Source organism: Coffea arabica, chromosome 3e (genome assembly GCF_036785885.1).
Source record: "Coffea arabica cultivar ET-39 chromosome 3e, Coffea Arabica ET-39 HiFi, whole genome shotgun sequence".
NCBI lineage: Eukaryota > Viridiplantae > Streptophyta > Magnoliopsida > Gentianales > Rubiaceae > Coffea > Coffea arabica.
Window position 1 is genome coordinate 25743630 of NC_092315.1, and position 21446 is coordinate 25765075.

Below are 21446 nucleotides of genomic sequence, written 5' to 3' on the forward strand. Positions count from 1 at the left end.
AGCTCTCCCCGCAACCCTCTGTTCTTTGTTCTCTTTCCGTAGCTAGTGTCTTGCCCTAGCTGCCCAAACGAAGCTCTCTCCCTTCTTAGTTTCTTCTGTTGCTATCCTCTAAAACCTCAGCCCTTTTGCCGTGCGTTTCTTTCCGGTCCTAGCCTCTCTCTCCAAATCTCTTCTCCGTATCCTCTCTCCGTCAGCTCTCCCTTTTCCTTTTAGCCGTTCACTCCCTCTCTACCCAAAACCCTTGCTTAGTTTTTTTTGTTTGCCCGTTGATGCTCTCCAACCAAAAAACCCTTCCTCCCCTACGGCTGCTGCTTCTTGTTGCCTTTTATATGGGAATCCAAGTTCCCAAACCCTTACCTGAATGGTCAGGATGAAGGCCAGCCTCTGCCTTCATCCTGCCCCTCCATGGCACGCATGAAACTAACCCTTTGCAAGCCAAAAATGCAGCTTGCAGGCTGCGATCCTTTTTTTTTTTTTTTTTTTTTTTTTTTAAGAAAATTAATTGATTAAAATTGATAACTAATTTAACAAAATACATAATAATAAAAGAAAACTAATGAAGAAAGCTAAATTAAAATGAAATGCTAACGCTAATTATTCTTTTTCTTTTCCTTTTCTTTTTCTCTTGTTTTTTCCAAATTAAAAGACGACATGGTAAAATAAAGTAAAAAACAGTAATTTAATTAATTGTCAAGTGAAAATGAATAAACTAAAAATAAAAAGCGGCAAAACTGCTATTTTCTACTTTTCGCTTTCATTTTTTATTTTTCACTTTTTCTTTTTTTTCTTTTTCAAAATAACTTAATAAAAATAACTAAAATGCAAAAGGGTTGAATTTAAAGAAATAAAAAATATTTTTGTGAACAAATTTCCCTTTTCTTTTTTTTTTTTTATGATTTTTCTTTCCTTTCCTCTTTTTTTTTTTTTGAATTTTTCTTTTCAAGAAAGCATTGAATAAAAAACAAAATGACTACAACATATTTTTGATTTTTCCTTTTCTTCTTTTTTTTTTCTAAAAACTCTACGCTAATTTTAAACTTAAAAGCTAAAACTAAAAATTAAAACTAAAAGTAACAACGAATGCAAGCAATCTAAAATGAAAATCATGAAATAGATGCCACATAAAATTACCCAAAATTTGGTGTCTACAGTTTGCCCCTCTTTGTCCGAGTTTTGAAAAAACTTGAGACAAAGAAGTGGACACCAAATACTTACCTGTGTTATTCGGCTGCGAGCGTCTCGAATGATGGACGCTTTAGAAATGGGGACTGACCCCTTTGACAAAATTTAAAATGGGATTGACCCAAACAGAAAATTTAAAATCGGGACTGACCCGAACAGAAATTTAAAATTGGGATATACCCACGGGATAGACCCGAACAGAAATTTAAAATTGGGATAGACCCGCGGGATGTTGTGAAATGTTGGCGGCACAAAATCCAGGCCCAACGTGATTTTTGTGAGGTTGGCGGCACGAAATCCAGGCCCAACTCGATGTTTGGAACGTTGGCGGCACAAAAATCCAGGCCCAACAGAATTTTTGGAATGTTGGCGGCACGAAACCCAGGCCCAACTTGATGTTTGGAACGTTGGCGGCACAAAATCCAGGCCCAACTTGATGTTTGGAACGTTGGCGGCACAAAATCCAGGCCCAACAGAATTTTTGGAATGTTGGCGGCACGAAATCCAGGCCCAACTTGATTTTTGGAACGTTGGCGGCACAAAATCCAGGCCCAACAGAATTTTTGGAATGTTGGCGGCACGAAATCCAGGCCCAACTTGATTTTTGGAACGTTGGCGGCACAAAATCCAGGCCCAACTTGATGTTTGGAACGTTGGCGGCACAAAATCCAGGCCCAACAGAATTTTTGGAATGTTGGCGGCACGAAATCCAGGCCCAACAGAATTTTTGGAATGTTGCGGCACGAAATCCAAGCCCAACTTGATTTTTGGAACGTTGGCGGCACAAAATCCAGGCCCAACTTGATGTTTGGAATGTTGGCGGCACGAAATCCAGGCCCAACAGAATTTTTGGAATGTTGGCGGCACGAAATCCAGGCCCAACTTGATTTTTGGAACGTTGGCGGCACGAAATCCAGGCCCAACAGAATTTTTGGAATGTTGGCGGCACGAAATCCAGGCCCAACTTGATTTTTGGAACGTTGGCGGCACAAAATCCAGGCCCAACAGAATTTTTGGAATGTTGGCGGCACGAAATCCAGGCCCAACGTGATAGAGTGAAGTTGGTGGCACGAAAACCAAGCCCAATGTGATAAAGTGATGTTGGCGGCACGAAAACCAAGCCCAACGTGATAAAGTGAAGTTGGTGGCACGAAAACCAAGCCCAACGTGATAAAGTGAAGTTGGCGGCACGAAACTCAGGCCCAACTTGATATTTGGAATGTTGGCGGCACGAAATCCAGGCCCAACTTGATTTTTGGAACGTTGGCGGCACAAAATCCAGGCCCAACAGAATTTTTGGAATGTTGGCGGCACGAAATCCAGGCCCAACTTGATTTTTGGTTTTTGACTTTTGAATTTTCCGAATTTTTGAAAATTTTTTCGAATTTTCGAATTTTTGATATACGGGAGAATCTTTTCAAAAAAAGATTTGCCCAAAATTCAATTATTGTGTCACCGATCCTTCGATCTGCTTTATGATATTATTATTTTTCCCTCAAAACTTTGACTCAGCCCTTTTCCTCAGTTCAAATCATGAATATGCAGTTCTTGGACGACATCTCACAGTTCAAAATTTGCCCCAGTTGCGGTATTTGAAATGAGCATGGACCTGCAAAAGAAGTAAGCAAGTAACGCCACCACCATCCGATCAATTCCTCCTTCAAGAAATGTGTAAACATGAGTGCTTCGATATTTTCCCCTGATATTTTGAAAACTCAGCGTTGTTTTTTGTGATCTGATCAAATTCCATTGACTTCCAATGCTAATAAGGCCCTTAGTGTCCAGGGATTTCCGATAAATCAGGGGGGTTGCCATCTAATGAACTCAAAGAGATAAATAAGACCACGAAACTCATGAAAGAAAATCATTTATTTTTTATTGAAAGAAAATTAATTTTAAAGAAATGAATCTTTAATTCGACAATTTACGCTTGAAAAACCAAAGTATTCCGACTTCAAACAAAATGCCACGCTTGACCCTTTAGACATCATCCGCCCTGAGTTCAATATCGGCAACAGAAAACCACAATGCAAGGAGGAATCTCAAATGAACCGAATCACCAGCTCTCTAATTCAACCTCACTTTTTCTCATGAAACTCTACCTTAGCGCCCCTTTAGGTTTTCACTAAGGCCATTCCCACTTCTTTTTCATTCTTTTTGCTTACTTTTTCTTTCTTTCTTTTCTCTTCTTCTTCTCTTTTCCTTTTCTTTTCACAGGTCCCCTTTTCGGATTTTCACCTGATGAACAAATCCTGCCAATAGCTTTTACCAACTCAAAAAATGTGTTTTAAGAAATTGGCATCAGTGCGACAACCCCTTCCCTTACAATATGAGTGAAGGCGTATTGACATCATTTGGCATGTGACTTAGAAAATTTCCTTAAAAGAGGTAATGCCAAGAACGGAAGACAGGACTTTTTGGCTTTTGTAATGGGGTCTGGTGGCTTGAAGGCAGACTTCAAAAAGTAGTTCAAAAGATCTGAGATCGCATTTTCGTGTTAACCCTATTTTAGGATTAAATCAGAATTTGCCCCAGTTTATGCTCAATTGAGGCTCTTCTTTCTTTCACTTTCTTTTCTCTTTTTCCCTTTCACCCATCTTCAAAATTTTGAAAATTTGCCACAGTTTATTTTTAACTGAGGCATTCTTTTGTTCATTTCCTTTTCTTTCGACTTTCTTTCAAAAGTTGAATTTACCCCAATGTGGGGTTTTCTCTCTTTTCCTTTCCTTTCAAACTAAATTTGCCCCAGTGTGGGGTTTGCGATTCTCAGAGGTTGTCAAATGAAATGATCTATTCTGCAGGCTCAAAAGGGATAACTAGGGATATAATGTTCGATTGGAAAAGAAGATGGCCTGACTCGCATTCCATTCTTCACATTAACTCTAAAAGAAAACCTTCATTTATCAGATGAAAATTTCTTACACATCTCCGAATTCATTGATTGAGGGAACAAGTGCTCCACCAGGCGATACCCTTTTGATGATAAGAGCACCATACCCATTTGCGGCAAACTCTCCTTTTGGCTTCATTTTGTACTGACGAAACTCACCTTAATGCTTTGTCTTCTCGCCTGAATGATCCTGATTTGACCCCTTAAGAGTAATCACGGACCAATCCTTTCGATCATATTGACCATTTCTAATCTCGATCCTGATTCTGCTTGAACTTCTTCTTTCTTTTTTTTCATTCAGGCTTCTTTGAAACATTTTCGAATGTCTCTTCCCCTACTCCTTTCATTTGGAAATTCAAATTCACATTCGTGAGATCGCTGTCATCAAATTTCTGAACAGTGATATCCAAAGGGTCAGACGATTTTATTCTGGGCCATCTGAAAAGAATGTGTAAGTCACAATATATAAAACTGTACATTTTATTGAATTTCCAGACAAAACCAAACTTATGAAACGTGTCTTTAGCAATCACTTGATTGAAAACTATTTAAAAAAAAACATAGTTAAACAAAAGACACATGTATGAACGATTTTCATTGGTTTTAACCAAAACAACTCCCCAAATTTATCGAAATTCCCTTCAAGGGAGAGGAATCTCACTAATTCAGCCCATTCCAGGATTCTCAAATTTCTTCATTGGGGTTGGATGCCTCAAAGGCGTCCTTGTGTTCGGGAAAGGAATTTGTACTTATGCTCTGTCCCTGTTCACCCTTTTTCCTTAGCACTATTTCTCCGACTTCGATCATATCCTGGATTTTATGTTTCAATGCCCGACAATCGTTGGTGGAATGCCCGGGAGCCCCAGAATGATAAGCGCAGACCGCTTGAGGGTCATAGTCAGAAGGAAAGCGATTGGAATAGATTTTAGGAGGTATAACACCAATTTTCCCAACAGCTTTCAATTGCTCATATAATTGGTCAACAGGCCGACCTAGATTGGTGAAGGTTCGGTTTGATGTTGAATTTTGGGTGTCACTGGTTTGTTGGTAGTAGTAATTTGGGCTAGGGGGTGGAATAGGTCTTGGGTTAAAAGGAGGGCGAGGTCTAGTTTGGAGACTTGGTTGAGGATTTTGAAAGGGTGGTGTGAGTACATTTGGATAATTTGGTCGAGGTCGAGAATGGTTAATAGTGGTATGATGGATAGGACGGAAGTTTGGGTAGTATGGATAGGGTGATGAATAAGCAAGGCGGTTTGAAAATCTAGGTCTGGCCGAGGGGCCCTGATTCCCAACAAAAGCAGTTTCCTCTTCTTTTCCCTTAGATTGGGATTTTTTCCCACTGTCATTCTGGCCTTGCAGAGCCTCTAGTTGCATCTTCAATGTTGACACATTAATAATTTTTCCGGCCTTCACAAACTCATCAAATTCTTCCAATTTATTGACAATTTCGGCAAAGGAACACCCGGTCATTCGAAAAATTTCCTCAAAGTAAGGCGGGTCATGAGCTTTGATGAACGTGCGAACAATCTCGTTTTCAGCCATAGGAGGCTCCACCTTGGCGGCCAATTTCCTCCATCTCTTCGCGTACGTCTTGTGGTCCTCAGGTGGTTTTCTTTTAGTCCCCTCAAGTGTGGCCCTCGTTGGAGCGAGCTCGCAATTGTATTCGTATTGCCTCATAAAAGCAGTTGACAAATCCATCCAAGATCTCATATCCTCAGGCTTCAAATTAGAAAACCAATCCAACGCGTCACCTTCTAAGCTTTCAGGAAACAAACGAACTGGTAGATTCTCGTCATCTATTGGCTTGCCCAACTTGTTGGCAAACATTCGGAGGTGCGTCTTGGGGTTGCCCGTTCCATCATACTTGCTAAACTTGGGTGTTTTGAAACCCATGGGCAATTGCATATCCGGAAATAGGCACAGCTCGTTGTAGTCCAACCCTCCTTGTTTGTTCAAGCCTTGGCTTTTCCTTATGAAATCCTCAAACCGATCCAATCGCTTTAGCAAATTCTTATCCACTGGTGCGGATGACTCCCCGGCTTCAATTTTCCCTTGAGCAGCGGTATCTAGGGTGAACGGCTCAGCGGTGGGGTAATAATAAGGTCCCCGTGGTTCGAATGGCATGCTCATAGTAATTGGCGGATAATTTTGGGGAATTTGGACATGAGGAGGGTTTGTTTGGATGTGAGGTACATAAGCAGGTTGCGGGCCATGAGTGGAATAAGTAAAGGCTTCCTCAGGGGGGTTTATGACTTGTGAAGTAACAAAGGTTTGAGTATAAGGTAAAAATATGGGTTGAGGTCCAGATTGGCCAGGAGGTAAGGGCTCATGTTGTTCATCGCTAGCACCACTAGCTACCAATTGATCGATTACTCGCCGTTGGGCCATCATTCCAACGCTCAGCTCATTAAATCGGTTTAGAACTTCACGCAATTGAGCTCCCAGATTTGTCAGGTCAGTCGGTGATGTAGTTGCGGGCCTATCAGATGATTCTGGATGGGTACTCATGTTTACACTATCTCTTGAAGCTCGGTTACGTGATCGGGTGATAATGGGGCTTTTCCGGGTAGCTATATACTACCTGAGAATGTAGGAAAACCCTTATTAGATACCTTTCTTGATTGACTGCTGTCAAAAAGAAAAGAAAAAGGAAAAAGGAAAAGACAGGAGTTAGTAACAATTAAAGTAATTCGGATGCATGTCCTATGGGGGAACCCTTTTTGTGCCAAGGGTAGGCCTAGCATGAGGATGCAGTCCTCTGAGGTAGGCACTATACTATACCTGATGGATCTGATCAACTTATTGAGTGAAGAATAATTTCGAAAAATTTGGTCAATTGGAGTGAACGAGAGACATTCGTCAAAATGAGGTCAACGTTCGAATGGATTGATCACTTTTGATCGATACAAGATATTACAAAAACGCACGGGTTTGACCTTGACGAACTTCCTATCAAAGAGATTGGAATTCGTTGATAAAATTTCTCAGTGAATTACGGGTCAAAACCCTAATTGATCAAGTGATTGGATGCAATGGAAGGTTTTCTTCAAAATTGACTAGATTTCCCAATTTGGAATTTGGCAATGAAACCCTAATAGGGCAAATGGGTTGAATGAAATTGACAATTTATTTAAAATCGACCGAATTACCCTAAAAGGGGAACAGGTCAAATGAATTGAATGAAATTTATCCAAAATTCATCAGATCACCCTAAAAAAGGGTAAATTGATCAAATAGATTGAACGAAACATGATTTATTCAAAATCGGCTCGGTCGCCCTAAAAATGGGTCATTTGGCCAAATGAATGAAATTGAATTTGATTTATTTTAAAAATCGGCCGAATGACCCTAAAAAGGGTAAATTGGTCAAAAGACCCTAAAAAGGGTAATTTGGTCAATTGAATTGATAATTTATTCAAAAGCGACCGAATGACCCTAAAAAGGGTACACTGGTCAAAAGACCCTAAAAAGGGTAAATTGGTCAAATAAATTGACGATTTATTCAAAATCGACCGAATGACCCTAAAAAGGGTAAATTGGTCAAATGATTTGACGATTTATTCAAAATCGACCGAATGACCCTAAAAAGGGTAAATTGGTCAAATGATTTGGATGAAATGAATTTATTCAAAAATGATTAGATTGTACTAAAATTGAATGAATTGAGAAAAAATGGATTGGATAAGATGGATGATTTGTTCAAAAAACGATTGAATTATTCGCCCACTGGGTGGTTTCAAGAAATCATTACAATGCCTTGGTCCATGAGCTTCTAAAATCAAAATTTGGCCTCTATATTTATCGTCTCAACAATGAGGAATCATTTGTGAATTTTCTTCGAATTAATGTCCTTTTACGCAAGGGAATTTTACCAATTTTGAGAAAATGGCCAAAAAGTGATTATTAGATGCTCATATTCCAAAAATTGCTTCATGAAAATGATCGGATCTTTACCTTACCTTGTGCACTACCCCTTCGGACGGTACGAGAAAGGTAAACGTGCAAGTCTCATTTGGATTATATATCCGAGACATGGGGTGGTTTATTCCTAACACGGGATCCCCTAAATGGCATTCCCTTTCTAGGGTTTATGCATGATGCCAGTTTATTAAAGCTATGTAAATATGTGACAAACATGAAATGTGAGCTAAAGGACATAAATAATGCAACGGGGGGAAAAGGTCTAAACATGAAATGTATTCACTGAAAAGTAAGTGCAAAGACTGAAATTTAGACGTGTGAGCTATCTAGTGGGTGAGTCACTAAAAGAGTGCCCAAGAGGCCTCTTATTGCTAAGGCATATGAATGCAAGCCAGGAAAACAAAAGAATGGTTAGTGCAATTGATAGTACACATAACACATTGGGAACAATTAAGAAGAAGAAATACAATAAAGCAAGTAAAAGGGGTGGAACCCCTTCCCTCGTGCCTAATGTGCTTAAAATAGGGTGAGGCTGACTCTAGCCTAGGTCATTCTAATATGGATGCATGAGGCTGGGGTTCACTAATGCCTAGACTCGATAAAGCTTCGGCTCCCAAGCCTTCAGACCTAAAGGCGAAGGGTCATCACTCCCAGGGCCTTTGGTCGGTGGCTCGAGTGATCCCTTAGGTAGCGCTATGGGCGCAGAGCACACCATCCGCCTACCCAAGGCAATCGATCCTAGTCCTACAAGGCGGTGTGGGATGGCGCCCACGAAAAACAAAATAAAATGGGATAAAGCAAGTAAATATGCACGTATGAAGTGTTCCCCTATTTTGAGGGAAGGGGTTGAGAACCACGCGAGGCTCTAAAGGTGACACACCCCCTCCCAAGTGCAATGCAAGCGCGAGATAAATAAGTAAACATACATCCAAACATACATTCATGAGTCGAGGGATTGGTTTGAGACGCGAGTGATGCAAAATCCTAAAAGGGAAAAAAATGCAACCCTAAAACACCCAAATGTAATATATGAAAAGGTTAAAAGAAGGAAAAGGTTGATTAAATCAAATTTGCTCGGACTCTCGAATTTCCCCAGTGGAGTCGCCAACTGTCGCGCCCCTCTTTTCGATCGTCGAATGTATGATGTGTGAAGTGTGGTGTGTGAACGTGTGCAAAGTAAAAGTAAAGGCCATGGGACTTTGGAAAGCGACGATTTGGCCAAAAAAATAGTTTTAAAAAGGGTTTTGAAATGAAAAGTTTGGAGTCGCCACTTGGTAATGGTTTAAGGTGTACCAAGTCACCCAAGAATGAGTTTTAAAGTCAAGTAGTAATAAACCCTTTTTAAAACGACTCCTAGTCTACGTAAACCAAAGAAAAAGGTTCGGGAGTCACGTTTGACAAAGGGGAAGGCAAGGATAGAATCCAAGGCACCCCTTTGACCTAGCCAAGGCTAGTTGCGTTGATTTAATCAAAGATTTTCTTGTTTTAACCAAAGAATTTATTACATTTGAGTGCCCTACATGAATGCAAACCCTAGACCTAGGGGAATTGGGGGAAATTTCCCTTCAAAGGTTGAGTGGTGCCAATCACATTAATTGTGAAGCCCAATATTAATCCTTTGAAGAAGTCACGAATAATGCAAGTGGGATGCAAATGAATGAAATGCATGCGTGCAATGTGAGGACATGAGTTTGAAAAAGTAATAAAAGAAAATAAATATGTAAATGAAAGTGTGCACGTGAGTGGGCAATGTACGGTATGTGAAATGGTAATATGAAGTGCATGTGTGCAAGTAATGATAAAAGTGTTCGTGTGCAAGTGAAGGTAAAAGGGTTCGTGTGCAAGTGGAGACAAAAAAGTGTTCGTGTGCAAGTGAAGGTGATAAAAAGGTGCATGTGTGCAAATGAGACAAAAAGTGAAAGTGTAATGATAGAGTGGATTGAGAGTGCGTGAGCCTAGGGAATTCATGCATATTGGGTACGGGAGACCTAAATCGTGACTTGATTTTCCCTTTGATTAGAAGGCGAAACTAGCGTGCTAAGGCTATCGAGTAGCCACACTCGCTCGTTTCCCTCATCAGAAGGGGACTCTCATACAAATGTACACTATAACTATCATGATATGCAAAAATCCTAAAAAGAAGGGAAAGGGGGTTCAAGGAGCATGCCAAGTGATAAAACTAAGAAAAATGCATGATATGTGGTGAACAAGCAAATGACATGCTAATGAGGGGAAATCCCTAAGGGTCTAGCGTTGGACTAGCCCATTCTATGAATTCCGACTAGCGTTGGACTAGCGGAAACGTACATTCATCCATTCCATTCATTCATGGCTATGAAAGCAAGTAGACATGCCAAAATACTCGTAAACACATAGCACATAGCATTTAGCATGCTCGACTAGATGCAAGAGCCTAATAAAGCAATTAACATGTAGCAACAAAAACAAGCAAGCAAGGGGAAGGGGAAGTGGACCAGATGCTCTCCGAGCCCTATCTATTACAAGCCAAGAGGTGTACACATACCCCATAAAAGCATAAAGGGGAAGGGGAAATGGACAAGATGCTCTCCGAGCCCTATCTATTACAAGCCAAGAGGTGTACACATACCCCATAAAACTTAAATAAAAGTAAAAGCAAGTAAATGCATGCAGGGAGGTAAGGAAAGCGAAGTAGGCATGCATATTCACATAACACGTAAGATCACATAGGAGAGACAAAAAGGGATAAAAGAAATTGTACCTCTTCCCCCGTGTGTAATGCTAGTAAGGTGAACAAGACTCAACTTGGGCTATAGTTGCTAAAGAAGGAACTAATTTGGGCTAAAACCATTCAAAGGAAAGGATTAATGCACCAATTTAGTGATAAGATATAAACTGAACAATTTGAATTCACCAAAACATCAAACTTTCCCTCAATTGCAACTCAATGAAGTCAAAACTACTTAAAGACCAAGGCAAAAGGCATGATCATCCAATCCCCAAGCATAACATCTGCTAAAGACCCAAAAGCAAGCACTACTCAATCATTTGAATCTAATAAATCGTTTAAGCACTTTAAAGATTCCAAAAATAAGGAAAGAGTCAAACAATGATTGAAGTTGCAAAGATTTTAGGACTTAACTACAAGATACTAGAACATGCTTGGGCTTTTGTGGAACAAAGAGAAACTTAGAGGGATCCAATTGATTAAATGTTCCAATTACTTGGGCCTTAGTAGCATAAAGAGAAACTTGAGGGGCCAAAGTGTAATTTTTAGAAAGTATTTTCATGCAAATTTTCATGCAATCTACGTGAATGACTTCTGCAACCCAAAAACATTTCTGCAGCCAAGACATTACTGCAACTTCCATTTTTCGTAAGCAACTATCGATCTCAACATAAATTGGATCAAAATCCTTTCAACCAAACATGCAAAACATGACAGACAAATCTAACATTCAACAAACCCAAACATAGAAAAACAAAATCATGCAAATGTTGGAGAGTTTTATGCAAAAGATTCGACATTTTTCATCCGCAAGTTCTTGCAGCTTGTGTTCATTCTAATGCAACTTTTCCAATCCCAACTTAGCTAGACTCTTAAACAAACATCACCACCTTGACCTTAACAACAAAATCACCAAAACTCAACATCCAAATAAACTAAAAGACTTAGCATAAAGAAGGCAACTCCAGCAAATTTTTTCTGCAATTTTTGCAGCCCAAACTTCACGTCAACTTCATGCCAAAAGAAAATCTCAAACCATTTGGCCAACAGAAACAAGACAAGGATATGCAAGGGCGAGGGAATGGGAAAGGAACTTCTGCAAATTCTGGGTTCATACAATGAAGATGATCATCAATGATATAAGCAAACAACAAAAAAACAAAAACAGCAATAGAGGAAAAAGGAAAAGTGCCGCAAGTTTTCGGCAACCTAAAGTGAAGTTTGCAGCATTATGTTTCCAAACAAGTTCATCAAAACCAGAAATTGTCGACTAAATCAAAATGTGAACCTTTGTTTGCAAAACCAAAGTGGTAAACCTGGTTTGATCGAAAAACAAAAGAAAGAAGAAAAGCTGCAGCAAGATTTCGGACATAAGCTAGCAAAAAGCATCACTCAACATCACTTAACATATAAGCACTTTCATTCGTAGAGTCCATTCATGAACCGTGAACCATTTAAGATCAAATGGAGGCAAATGATGAACCAAATGGAAGACATGTGCAGTGATAGGAAAGTAAATCTAGCCTTGTGATTTCTTGAAATGAAATTTCATCACCCAATAAAGAGTCTCATATGAAAAAGCTCAAACAGATTCTACCATTATCTATTCCGGAAAATCCAATCAAAGCAACAGGACAAAATACAGCAAAGGAAACCGTAGAGCATAAGGACAAATGCAGCTTATCATCATGCAACCCAGAATTTCAGACATCATCTTGACAGATTCCCAAGTTAAAACATTCCGTGGGGCCTTAGCAAAATTCTGAAACTTATTTGATTCTTGGATGTTTAGCAAACACACGTAACAGCCACGAATCTTAACGGCAACAAGGAGGCAATCATTAAAAATCAAGTCTTTAAAGCATCAGGAATCATTAAAGGAGGAAAACACAAACTGATAGCCTTTTAGTTGACAGAATCCCAATCAAACATGTCCAACAAACAATGCATTCTGCAGACAAATCATGTATTCTAATGGCCTAGATACTAGTCACGCTAATCAAACAAGAAAACCCACGTCTAGTTTTAGAAGAAACAAAACAAAGCAGAGTTTAAGACTACCTCTTTTCTGTCTTTTGGAATCAAAAGACCGTGGATATGCTAGGATGAGCAGAACTTCACCGAAATCAACTCGCAAACTCTGATGGAGGGCTGTGCGTCTCCAGTCTTCAGGTCTTCAACCTCCTCCTTTTCTCCCGTAGCCTTCCTCTTGTATCCTTTCTCTGCAGTTTCCCTTCGCAAGCTCTCCCCGCAACCCTCTGTTCTTTGTTCTCTTTCCGTAGCTAGTGTCTTGCCCTAGCTGCCCAAACGAAGCTCTCTCCCTTCTTAGTTTCTTCTGTTGCTATCCTCTAAAACCTCAGCCCTTTTGCCGTGCGTTTCTTTCCGGTCCTAGCCTCTCTCTCCAAATCTCTTCTCCGTATCCTCTCTCCGTCAGCTCTCCCTTTTCCTTTTAGCCGTTCACTCCCTCTCTACCCAAAACCCTTGCTTAGTTTTTTTTGTTTGCCCGTTGATGCTCTCCAACCAAAAAACCCTTCCTCCCCTACGGCTGCTGCTTCTTGTTGCCTTTTATATGGGAATCCAAGTTCCCAAACCCTTACCTGAATGGTCAGGATGAAGGCCAGCCTCTGCCTTCATCCTGCCCCTCCATGGCACGCATGAAACTAACCCTTTGCAAGCTGCCAAAAATGCAGCTTGCAGGCTGCGATCCTTTTTTTTTTTTTTTTTTTTTTTTTAAGAAAATTAATTGATTAAAATTGATAACTAATTTAACAAAATACATAATAATAAAAGAAAACTAATGAAGAAAGCTAAATTAAAATGAAATGCTAACGCTAATTATTCTTTTTCTTTTCCTTTTCTTTTTCTCTTGTTTTTTCCAAATTAAAAGACGACATGGTAAAATAAAGTAAAAAACAGTAATTTAATTAATTGTCAAGTGAAAATGAATAAACTAAAAATAAAAAGCGGCAAAACTGCTATTTTCTACTTTTCGCTTTCATTTTTTATTTTTCACTTTTTCTTTTTTTTCTTTTTCAAAATAACTTAATAAAAATAACTAAAATGCAAAAGGGTTGAATTTAAAGAAATAAAAAATATTTTTGTGAACAAATTTCCCTTTTCTTTTTTTTTTTTTTATGATTTTTCTTTCCTTTCCTCTTTTTTTTTTTTTGAATTTTTCTTTTCAAGAAAGCATTGAATAAAAAACAAAATGACTACAACATATTTTTGATTTTTCCTTTTCTTCTTTTTTTTTTCTAAAAACTCTACGCTAATTTTAAACTTAAAAGCTAAAACTAAAAATTAAAACTAAAAGTAACAACGAATGCAAGCAATCTAAAATGAAAATCATGAAATAGATGCCACATAAAATTACCCAAAATTTGGTGTCTACAACAGTAAAGTTGGTATCCAAGCGATACCAAATCCAGTACAGTCAATAATATTCAAGTAATATCATAAACAGTCAAGTAAGCTTAGTATAATAACCAGTCAAGGAGGCTAGAGAGTACGAGAGTGGTAAAGTACACCCTCGCCTCATCTAGCTCAAACAATCATCACAACTAGTCCAAACCACAGAATTCAAGTACAAGAAAGCCACGGAATAACAAACATGTGAGTAGTACACTCACCAAGTTCAACAAAAAAATTTCACAAGTTTTCGCCCGACGTGAGCCTCGGATCACCGGCACGTCCTATAACAATCAAGAAAGTACAATGAAAACGCAAACACAAGTCGAATACCTTTTTCTAGGAACTATTAATGCAAGACCCAAATATAGCTTGGAAATGAAAAATACATAACATTTAGGGTTAAAAGGAGAAACAAACCCAAAACCGTTCATTTCTAGTCCATCTCAACCCAACTCACAAGAATCTAATACCCTAGACACTCGGACAGCATTTCCCCTAAAATTTCAGCTTTTCCAACCTACAAGACAACCACTAAAAGCCATCCAACACAACCACAAGCACCCAAACAATATATAAGCCATTCAATATGCGTCATTAGGGTCATAATACCCCTCAATTATAGCCAATTAGAAGCTCAAGTATCAACCATAGAAACTCCCAATTTGAAACCCTAAATCTGAAATTTTCCGCACAAGCGGAAATTTTCCGCAATTAACCACAATTAACGCACAAGAGAGCTATATAATGCCATTTAGAACCATCAATTCCAGCTCAATCATATCACTCACAGGAAAACAGAAAAATTCCAGAAAAAATCAGAAAATTAGGAAACTTCACTCCAATCCACCAAATCTTCCGTAAAATCGCGTAAATAGCTACTATAAGGCACCAATTGGCCAAAATTAATAACAAAAGATGAGTTCCAAGCAAGATACCTTAGTTCTTCAAGAAAGGTTGTAGCTTAGGTGATTTTCTTCCAAAACAACACCACCAAGTTCTTCAAAGACCCTAAGCAAGATGTTTTTATGGACTAATTCAAGAAACAAACGGCTAGTTTTCAAGATTTGAGCAAGGATTTGAAGATGAAGGTTGAAGAATCTTTTCCTTTTGCTTCCAAGGAGCATTCGGCCAAGAGGGAGGAAGAAGTGAAGTCATCTTGCTCAAAATTAGACTTTAAGTAAAGTTAAAAGTTAGGCAAGTTTAAGCTAATGACAAGTGGACACTTGGCACCTTATTGTTGCTAGAAGTCATGTTCTTGTCTCCTCAGTATTAATTCATCTAGGTAACCTCCAATTATCTCCTAACACCTAGTAATTAAATCCCTATATGCAATATTTAACCGAATCGGCCGAATTTCTCTCACTAAATGCACTAGCGGGTCCCACGTCCAAAATACGTTCCAAATTTCTCACGAACTACCTTTTACTAGAAAAATGATTTTAAAACTATATTTACTGATAAAATGTTGATAAAAGTAATATAATAAAGAAAATAAAAAAAAAACGGGTGCACAGGAATAAAATAATAAATAAATAAATAATTTTTTTTTTCTGGGTTCTCACACAAGAAGACAGCTCTAGGTGAATACATACATAGCATACCCATTAACCAAACATTTCAAATGAAGCCTGAACCAGAACAAGACTCCAACATTTGCACAGGCCAAGACAGATTCGAGAAGGAAATGGAGCAGGCCACTCTATTTTGCAACGTATCTAGTATTTCAAACGGACAGACCAGGTAAAGCTGGGATCTTGCTACTAAACTAAAGCCTAGGAACGAAATATAATCAACACCAAACAAACTTCAGGCCCCATCATACACAATAACAGCGAAAAGGCAGCATCTTTGAGCCATAAAAAAAATCAACCACAGATGACATCCGTTTCATTCTTCATGACAGAAAAGAAACATGAAAACTAACAAATTTAGGTTCACCAATTCCAATCACACACATACATGCTCGCGGAACTTAAGGGATTAGCATCTAAAAAAAATTTACATGAGAGAATGGCTTACAGTGGCCCTCCTTTTGTTGAAGATCCGGACTGGAAAATAGCAGAAGGTGGTGGTAGCAGCTTCTCGCTTCGGTCAGCAGTTCCGGTAACACTTCCTTGCTTGGTCTTCTCGTTTTTACCTTCTCCTTTCCCAGCTTTCAATTCATCTCCAACTCCCGACGCTCTCCAGTTCCTCCTCCTCAGCTTTTTCACTCGGCTGTTAACTCCAAAACCTCTCCTTTCTCTCCTGTTTCTTTCTACAGCCGCCCACCTTCTCTCTCACTCTCTCTTTCACTCTTTCTCAGCCCCTCCTAGCTATCCCACTATCACTAGCCTCTCCAAGCTTCCTCCTCCGCCACCCAGCTCTCAGTTTCTTTTCTAGCAATTTCTCTCTAGCCGTCAACCTTCATCAGCCGTTCTCCTTTCTTTTCCCTTTGCTGTGTTTCTATCTCCCCGATTCCCTCTCCTTTGCGGCTGCTGTTCCTTTTTCTTTTATATCCAGCTAGCAACCCCCAAAACCCTCCATTCAATGGCTACAAATCATCTCCACCTAAGCCTTCTCCCTTGGCCCTTCGATTGGCATGCACGGCTGTCCTTTGCAAGCTGAGTTTCCGCAGCTTGCATGTAAAAATTTTTTTTTTTTTTTTTTAGTAATACTTTAACAAAATACAGATAACTACTTAATAATTAATGAAGAAAAGATTGAATACAATGAGCCGAATTAGGCACAAAAAAAAGACAAAAATAAAATGCTAATTTTCCTTTCTTTTCTTTCTTTTTTTTTCTTTTTCTCTCTTTTTTCCTTTTTCCTTTTTTTTTCTTTTTGAGAAATTCTATGCTAAAACTCCAAAAATAAAATAAAATAATAACATAAAAATAAAAACTAAAAACTAAAAACTAAAAAGTGAACAAAACTGACACGACAAAATAAAAAGTAAAAAATAAATAGTAAAAGAAATTACAATAATGTAGACACCAAATTTTGAATTGATTTATATGCTTCGTTTTAGTGATAAGTCTTGTCTATTGATTTTTGTTTATCTCATGATTTTTGTTTTAAATGGTTTGCATTTTTTGTTTTGCCCCTTTAGATGTTATTTTATTTTTAGTTTTATTTACCTTTTAGTTTTTTTTAGTTTTTGTTTTTTAAGTTTTAGCGTAGAAAATCATGAAAAAGAAAAAAGAGAAAAAAAGAAAAGCATTCAAAAATATGTTTTAGTCATTTTGTTTTTATTCAATGCTTTCTTGAAAGAAAAATGAAAATGCAAAATCATAAAAAGGAGAAAAAAGAAATTAATGAAAAAAAGGAAAAGAAAAAAAAAAGGGAAAAATTGTTCACAAAAATATGTTTATTTCTTTAAATTCAATCTTTGGGCACTTTAGTTATTTTTATTAAGTTATTTTTGAGAAAAAGAAAATGATGAAAAGAGAAAATTTGAAAATTAAAAATGGCCATTTTTGTTTAGTGTTTTGTTTATAATTATTTTCGTTTTGTTATAATTATTGTTACCTGGTTTGTGTAATTTTGTTATTGTTATTATTTATATTTTATTTTATCATTTCTGTAGTTATTATTGTAAAAAAAAAAAAAAAAAAAAATATATTTTTGTCGAGGCATACACGCTGCAATTTTTTGCAGCGTGCAAAGGACATGCGTAAGAGACGCTTGGAGGGCTGGATTTCACAGGGGTAACAAGCCCCTCATCCTCATCGTTGAGATGAGGGTTTAGGAGGTTTGGAAGTGGATATAAAAGGTAAGAGGAGGTTCAGCCGCAAAGGGGGCTGACGGGAGAGAAAAGAAAAAACAGCGAAAGAAAAGCTAAGGGTAACAGCTGAGGGATAGAAAGGAAACAGCGAGAGAAAGAGAGGGAAGCGGGATTGAGAAGGCAGAAACTAAGGGAGTCTGGGGAGTTGAGAGGGTCGGCTGTGAGAAGGGGCGACGGGAGAGATAGAGGGAGAGAGCAAGCTGACGGCTGGAAACAAAAAGAAAAAAACAGAGAAGTTCTTGGAAGATACGGGAGAGAGGAGATTAGGGGGAGGAACGGCCAAAAGAAAAACCAGCAGGAGAAGGTAGAAAGTGTCCAAGAGAGAGCAAGGGGACCATCCATTAGAAGCGAGAGCGAGGGAGATTCTGGGATAAGAAAAGAAAGGAACCAGAGGAAAGCTTTGGAGGAAGAACTGAAAACAACTGAAAGGAAGCAGCCGACAGCAAGGGAGGAGACTTCGGGGCCAAAGCTTCGGGCTTCACAGCCCTGTACTGAACTTTGTGACCTGGGTTCGGTGGATCTTGCTAACCCCAGCATCCCCCACGGTGATTCGTTCCCAAAAAGGCAGTAAAGGAGGTAGCTTTAAACCCCATTCTTGTTTGCCTCTTCTAAAACTGGATGCGGATTCCTTGTTGATTAGCACGGTAATCGTCTAAATGCTTTGTTTGTTGGCAGAATGCTTTGTTGGTTAGTATAATTTCGGTAGTTGTGTTTTGAATTTGTTTGAGTGAGAATTCCTGAACAAAAGTCACTAGTTCACGTTCCCTCGCGAAACAGGAAGGTCGTGACTGAAATTTTGCAGCAAGTGTTCATATCATTTAGTGGTGTTTTGTCCTTTCCCTCTCCCTTCCCCAAGTTTGTGCCTCTAGATTCTTGCATTTGGTTTGTCCTACCTGAATTCGTTTAGGCTGAGCAAGGGAGTTGCTGCAATAGAAAATTTCAGCAAGTTTCACTCTCGGTTTGCTGAAAATTTTCATTCATAGGCAATGGTTTCAGTTTTTGTTTATTCGTTGGAGTGTTAAAGGTTCTTGATTGGAGATGATTAGAAGGTTTTGCATGAACTTTGTTTGCCAAAAGATTGCATTTGATGGTCGAAGTTTGTGGACAAAAATGCAGCTGGCTGTTTTCTTTAAGTTGCAGAAGCAACATTGACCAGAAAATTGCAGAAATGCATGAGTTTCTTTGCATCTTTGGCATGAGATTCCTTTATGTTTTTTGCTTGTTTAGGTGTTAAGATTCTATACTCGTTTGTTTGGTCTAGAGTTTGATGTTTGGTAGGTGAAGTTCTCCTCAAAATTGAACCTGTGAATGGAACTTTGTGTTTGGAATTTGAATTTGCAGCAGAAAAATGGAAATGAAATCTGTTTTGCCGAGAGCCTAGTCTGCATTCTTGTTTGCATGAAAATCTTCCTCACTTTGTTTTCTGCCATTTCCTTTTATGAATGATAAGTTTAACAAGAACATGAGGTTAGGTTTTAGTTTGAGATGATTGTGTGAATGTACGGGCAAGGTTTTTGAAGTTGAGAGTATAAGAATTGTTGCAGAAATCTGTCTTCCTGCGATACATTGCATTGCATGCATGAAATAACTTTTAAAATTTGCACTTTAGCCCCCCAAGTCCCCTTTTATTTCACTATGACCCAATCAATTAGAGAATTTCATCATTTTGGTCCTTGTTAATTTTAATTTGTGCAACTTCATTGCTTGTTTGTTTCAATTAACTACTATGCTTAGTTTAAATTGCACTTAAGTTATGACTTTAGGGACTTTATGGCTAAGTGCGCTTTGTTTTGCCCATTTCTTTTAATTTTTCTTAAATAAAGTGGTGCCATGACCTTTTTATTATTTTGGAGGGTAATTGAATAATTTCACTTCATTTGGACTCCATTCCAAGGGAGGTACACTCTATCCCTCATTTGCACTTCATTTGATCCTATGTGACCTTATGTGTTATGTGAATATGCCTGTCTACTTCGCTTTCCTTACCTCCTTGCGTGCATTTACTTGCCTTACTTTTATTTAAGTTTTATGGGGTATGTGTACACCTCTTGGCTTGTAATAGATAGTGCTCGGAGAGCATCTGGTCCACTTCCCCTTCCCCTTTATGCTTTTATGGGGTATGTGTACACCTCTTGGCTTGTAATAGATAGGGCTCGGAGAGCATCTGGTCCACTTCCCCTTCCCCTTGCTTGCTTGTTTTTGTTGCTACATGTTTAATTGCTTTATTAGGCTCTTGCATCTAGTCGAGCATGCTAAATGCTATGTGCTATGTGTTTACGAGTATTTTGGCATGTCTACTTGCTTTCATAGCCATGAATGAATGGAATGGATGAATGTACGTTTCCGCTAGTCCAACGCTAGTCGGAATTCATAGAATGGGCTAGTCCAACGCTAGACCCTTAGGGATTTCCCCTCATTAGCATATCATTTGCTTGTTCACCACATATCATGCATTTTTCTTAGTTTTATCACTTGGCATGCTCCTCGAACCCCCTTTCCCTTCATTTTAGGATTTTTGCATATCATGATAGTTGTAGGGTCCATTTGCTTGAGGGTCCCCTTCTGATAAGGGAAACGAGCGAGTGTGGCTACTCGATAGCCTTAGCACGCTAGTTTTGCCTTCTAATCAAAGGGAAAATCGAAGTCGACAAGTTAGGAGTCATTCCCATACCCGACCTGATGCATTCCCTTAGGTTCATTCATTCTCATTTATCACTCACTCATTCTTTTCAATTCACATTTTCCTTTCCTTATTGTTCATTCTGATTTCTACTTCACAAAATTGCATTTAATTACACCTATATGCACTTATCACTATATTTCATACACTTGCACACAAACACTTGGAATTTTCATACAATTGCACACGTGCACCTTTTCATACACTTGCACACAAACACTTGGAATTTTCATACAATTGCACACGTGCACCTTTTCATACACTTGCACACAAACACTTGGATTTTTAATTTCTTTCATACACTTCCACACTTGCACATTTGAGTCTCATTTGCATTAATCGACCTCTATGGGGGTTTTCCTTTGTTGGCCGCCACAATTCATGTGGTTTGGGACCAAAAGCCTCACGAGAGACATCGTAGAATTTAGGATTGCATTTTCCTTTCCGTTTTGCATTCATATAGTCATATCCAACGTGCGAACATACATTGGGTAGAAAAATTAGGAAAATTGGTTTAAGTCACGCAACTAGCCTTGGCTAGGTCGAAGGGGTGCCTTGGATTTTTATCCTTGCCTTCCCCTTCGTCAAATGTGACCCCCGATCCCTCTTTTGGTTACGCAGACCCAAAAGTTCTCAAAAAGGGTTTATTTACTTTTTTTTATTCAAAAACAAAAATCATTTTTGGGTGACTTGGTACACCCTAACTCTATACCAAGTGGCGACTCCATTTTTTGATACCAAAACCCTTTTGAACTTCACTTGGCCAAATCGTCGCATTCTAAGTCCCATGGCCTTTTACTTTTCATTCCGCACACGTTCACATGTATATCACACACACTCACACACCATCCACACTCATTCATTCGAAAAGTGGGGCGCGACAGTTGGCGAC

At 38.7% G+C, this 21446-nt stretch overlaps 1 protein-coding gene across 1 annotated transcript; it reads right to left on the reverse strand.

Annotated features, from left to right (window-relative positions):
- Window positions 1-4756: 4756 nt before the first annotated feature.
- On the reverse strand, window positions 4757-6580 carry LOC140038461 (uncharacterized). The gene is made up of 2 exons (XM_072083823.1): window positions 5597-6580; window positions 4757-5479 (listed from the first exon to the last, which is right to left on the reverse strand). The coding sequence occupies exons 1-2, from the start codon at window positions 6578-6580 to the stop codon at window positions 4757-4759; spliced, it is 1707 nt and encodes a 568-aa protein (XP_071939924.1).
- Between the last annotated feature and the right edge of the window lie 14866 nt (window positions 6581-21446).

What these genes read in the sequence shown, in the direction of transcription:
- LOC140038461 (XM_072083823.1), bottom strand. Translation starts at nt 6,580, where the DNA reads ATGAGTACCCATCCAGAATCATCTGATAGGCCCGCAACTACATCACCG. An exon ending in CTATGGCTGAAAACGAGATT is followed by an intron (nt 5,480 to 5,596) that starts GTTCGCACGTTC and finishes GAGTTTGTGAAG; the next exon opens with GCCGGAAAAATTATTAATGT.